The sequence below is a fragment of the Glycine soja genome, chromosome 4 (assembly GCF_004193775.1).
Source record: "Glycine soja cultivar W05 chromosome 4, ASM419377v2, whole genome shotgun sequence".
NCBI lineage: Eukaryota > Viridiplantae > Streptophyta > Magnoliopsida > Fabales > Fabaceae > Glycine > Glycine soja.
Genome location: NC_041005.1, coordinates 38,366,512 through 38,369,146, shown reverse-complemented (window position 1 = coordinate 38,369,146; position 2,635 = coordinate 38,366,512). Strand labels below are relative to the sequence as shown.

The following is a 2,635-nucleotide window of genomic DNA, read 5'->3' as shown; positions in this document are numbered from 1 at the left end:
TTTAAAAATATAAAATAGATTACAAGAAGGTTGAAGCATTATATGATTAAATATAAATATAAGGATAATATATAAAAATATAATTAAAATATAATTTAATTCACCTATAATATTTTTTTTTCGTTAATTTTTTGTAGATGATAATTTTCACAAACTATTTTATCTATGTATTTTTTTTACATAGATAAAATACTTAATTCACCTCTAGTATTGAGTTGTCTCAAAGACTAGCAGTAGTCTCTCAAGTGTAGAGCTCAATCTGTTCATAGCATTGGCAATTGTGGAATTTATTGCTGGATGGATGTGTTAAAGGTTGCATGGAAATAGCCTTTGTTGTGCCAGGCACCTGAAATATAGTTTTAGCTATGTTATATGGGATTGTCTCAAAGACTGGAAGCCTATATGCTCTGCCCAAATTTTAAGCCACCTTAAGCACTTAAGGAAAGGTAGTTGAAACATAAGTTATAAGATTTTTGTAAGTTGAAATATGGGAAGATGAAATTGCATTTATTGTTTATTCACTATATGTGTAGCCTTCCTTTTTAACATTATTAGAAAATGTGGTTTGTACTATTTGTGAATTAGCACTTCAGTATGTATAATACAAATTTAAATTTGAGAATTTTTAAATGTATAATAAACTTATTGCTGCACAAGGATTTCAATACAAATTTAAACATTTATAAGTGAGAATTTTTAATTATTGTGAGAAATATAACTATATATCTAATCTATATAATTGTAAATAATTATGTTGTGCCTCACAGTTAAGGGAAAGAAAACTTTACCCATAATTCTATGCATTATATATACTATTTGTTATTTTCTTTTTTTCTTTCTTTGTCAAAGAGCTTTTGTGAATAGTTTATTAAAGTTAATAACATCGTTTGTTATTATATTACTTTTTCTTTTAGTTATATAGTGTGGATAGTCAAGAAATGGAAAGTAGTATAGTTGATGCTTCGGCTGCTTCAAGAAAACGTAGAAGAGATGAAAAGGAGGAAGAAGAACTTGAAAAAGCATTTTTCATTATTGTTAGAGTTGCCACTATGCTTTTGGGTGCACTGACTTGGTATCATGATAAGTACTTTGTTAAGGAACCTACCCAAAATTTGGAATTAGAAAGGCATAGTTTCCTCAATCGTCTATACAGGGGAACATAAATTGATTGCATTGAACAATTAAGGGTCAGAAAAAAGGCATTTTTTAAGCTTTGTAGAATTATACAGGAGAAAGGGAAATTGGTAAAAACAAGAAATGTTCCTATAGCTGAAGCTGTGGCAATGTTTTTGCAAATCCTTGCTCACAACCTAAAGTATAGAGTTGTGCAATTTAGTTGTTGTAGATCCATGGAAACAATAAGTAGGCAATTTAAGAATGTCCTACGAGCTATAATGAAAGTAAGCAAAGAATATTTGAAGTTCCATGACTATAATCTAGAGGGCTCGGTGGAAAAAAAATGGAGATGGTTTAAGGTAAGTTTGTCATTTGTTATTAATTATAAGGTACTTTAAGTGATTACAACTTATTTTTATTTTGAAATGTTTTTAGAATTCAATTGGAGCACTTGATGGGATACATATTCTAGTAACAGTTGCTGCAGAAGATAGGCCTAGATATCGTAATAGAAAAGGTGATATCTCTACAAATATTTTAGGAGTTTGCGGTCCAGATTTAAGGTTTATATATGTGTTGCCTGGGTGGGAAGGGTCAGCAGGAGATTCTCGAGTATTGCAAGATGCTTTGCATTGTCAAAATTGTCTCCATATTCCAAATGGTAATATCATGAAATGGCGAAACTTTATTTAACATATAAAAGAAATATGCATATTTTTTATATATAATATTTTTTTAAACCATTGTAGGTAAATATTTTCTTGTGGATGCGGGGTATACAAATGGCCCTGGATTTTTAGCATCTTATCGAGGGACTAGATATCATCTTAATGAGTGGATCGGAAACACCCCTCAAAACTACAAGGAGTTATTTAATCTTCGTCATGCAAGTGCAAGGAATTTTATTGAAAGGTCATTTGGGGTATTGAAGAAAAGATGGAGTATATTAAGAAATCCTTCTTTTTTTGATATAAAAACACAAATAAGAATTATGAATGTTTGTTTTATGCTACATAATTTCATAAGAGATGAACAACAAAGTGATCCAATTTTGGAAGCCCAAGACTAGGAACTTTTATTTGTTGTTGACAATGAGTTAATCAATCAACAAATGGAAAGAGTCACAAATAATGTTGGAGATGAAGTCACAACTATCCAAGAAACTGAGGAATGGACAAGATTTCGTGATACTTTAGCAATGAATATGTTTGCCACCTATCAAATAAGAAGAAACTTTGATTAGGGAGATGTTTTTAGTGGATTTGGATTTTGTTTCTTATGTGTAATTGACTCTATACTCATGTATGTGTGATACTTTGGATTTTTGTATTTCATAATACTTTGGATTTTGTTTTCTTTTTATGTGTAATTAATTTTATACTTTCGTAGATTGCTAATTTGACATGTCTCACCTTTATATATATGTAATTATATATGTGAGATTTTGTTTTTGTCTAGAGAAATGGAATCAAGCAATGTGAAGAACAAGTCAAGTGGAAAAAGAAAGATGTCTAGTGAG

The 2,635-nt window shown here is 29.8% G+C and overlaps 1 protein-coding gene across 1 annotated transcript; it reads left to right on the top strand.

Moving 5' to 3' along the window:
- The first annotated feature begins 1,283 nt into the window (after window positions 1-1,283).
- LOC114410783 lies at window positions 1,284-2,359 on the top strand. Its single transcript, XM_028374713.1, has 4 exons — window positions 1,284-1,475; window positions 1,552-1,777; window positions 1,866-1,910; window positions 2,238-2,359. The coding sequence occupies exons 1-4, from the start codon at window positions 1,284-1,286 to the stop codon at window positions 2,357-2,359; spliced, it is 585 nt and encodes a 194-aa protein (XP_028230514.1).
- Window positions 2,360-2,635: the final 276 nt, after the last annotated feature.

Coding starts and splice junctions, on each gene's coding strand:
- LOC114410783 (XM_028374713.1), top strand. CDS start 1,284: ATGTTTTTGCAAATCCTTGCTCACAACCTAAAGTATAGAGTTGTGCAA. Junction 1,778..1,865: donor TTGTCTCCATATTCCAAATG/GTAATATCATGA, acceptor AAACCATTGTAG/GTAAATATTTTCTTGTGGAT. Junction 1,911..2,237: donor GTATACAAATGGCCCTGGAT/TTTTAGCATCTT, acceptor AAATGGAAAGAG/TCACAAATAATGTTGGAGAT.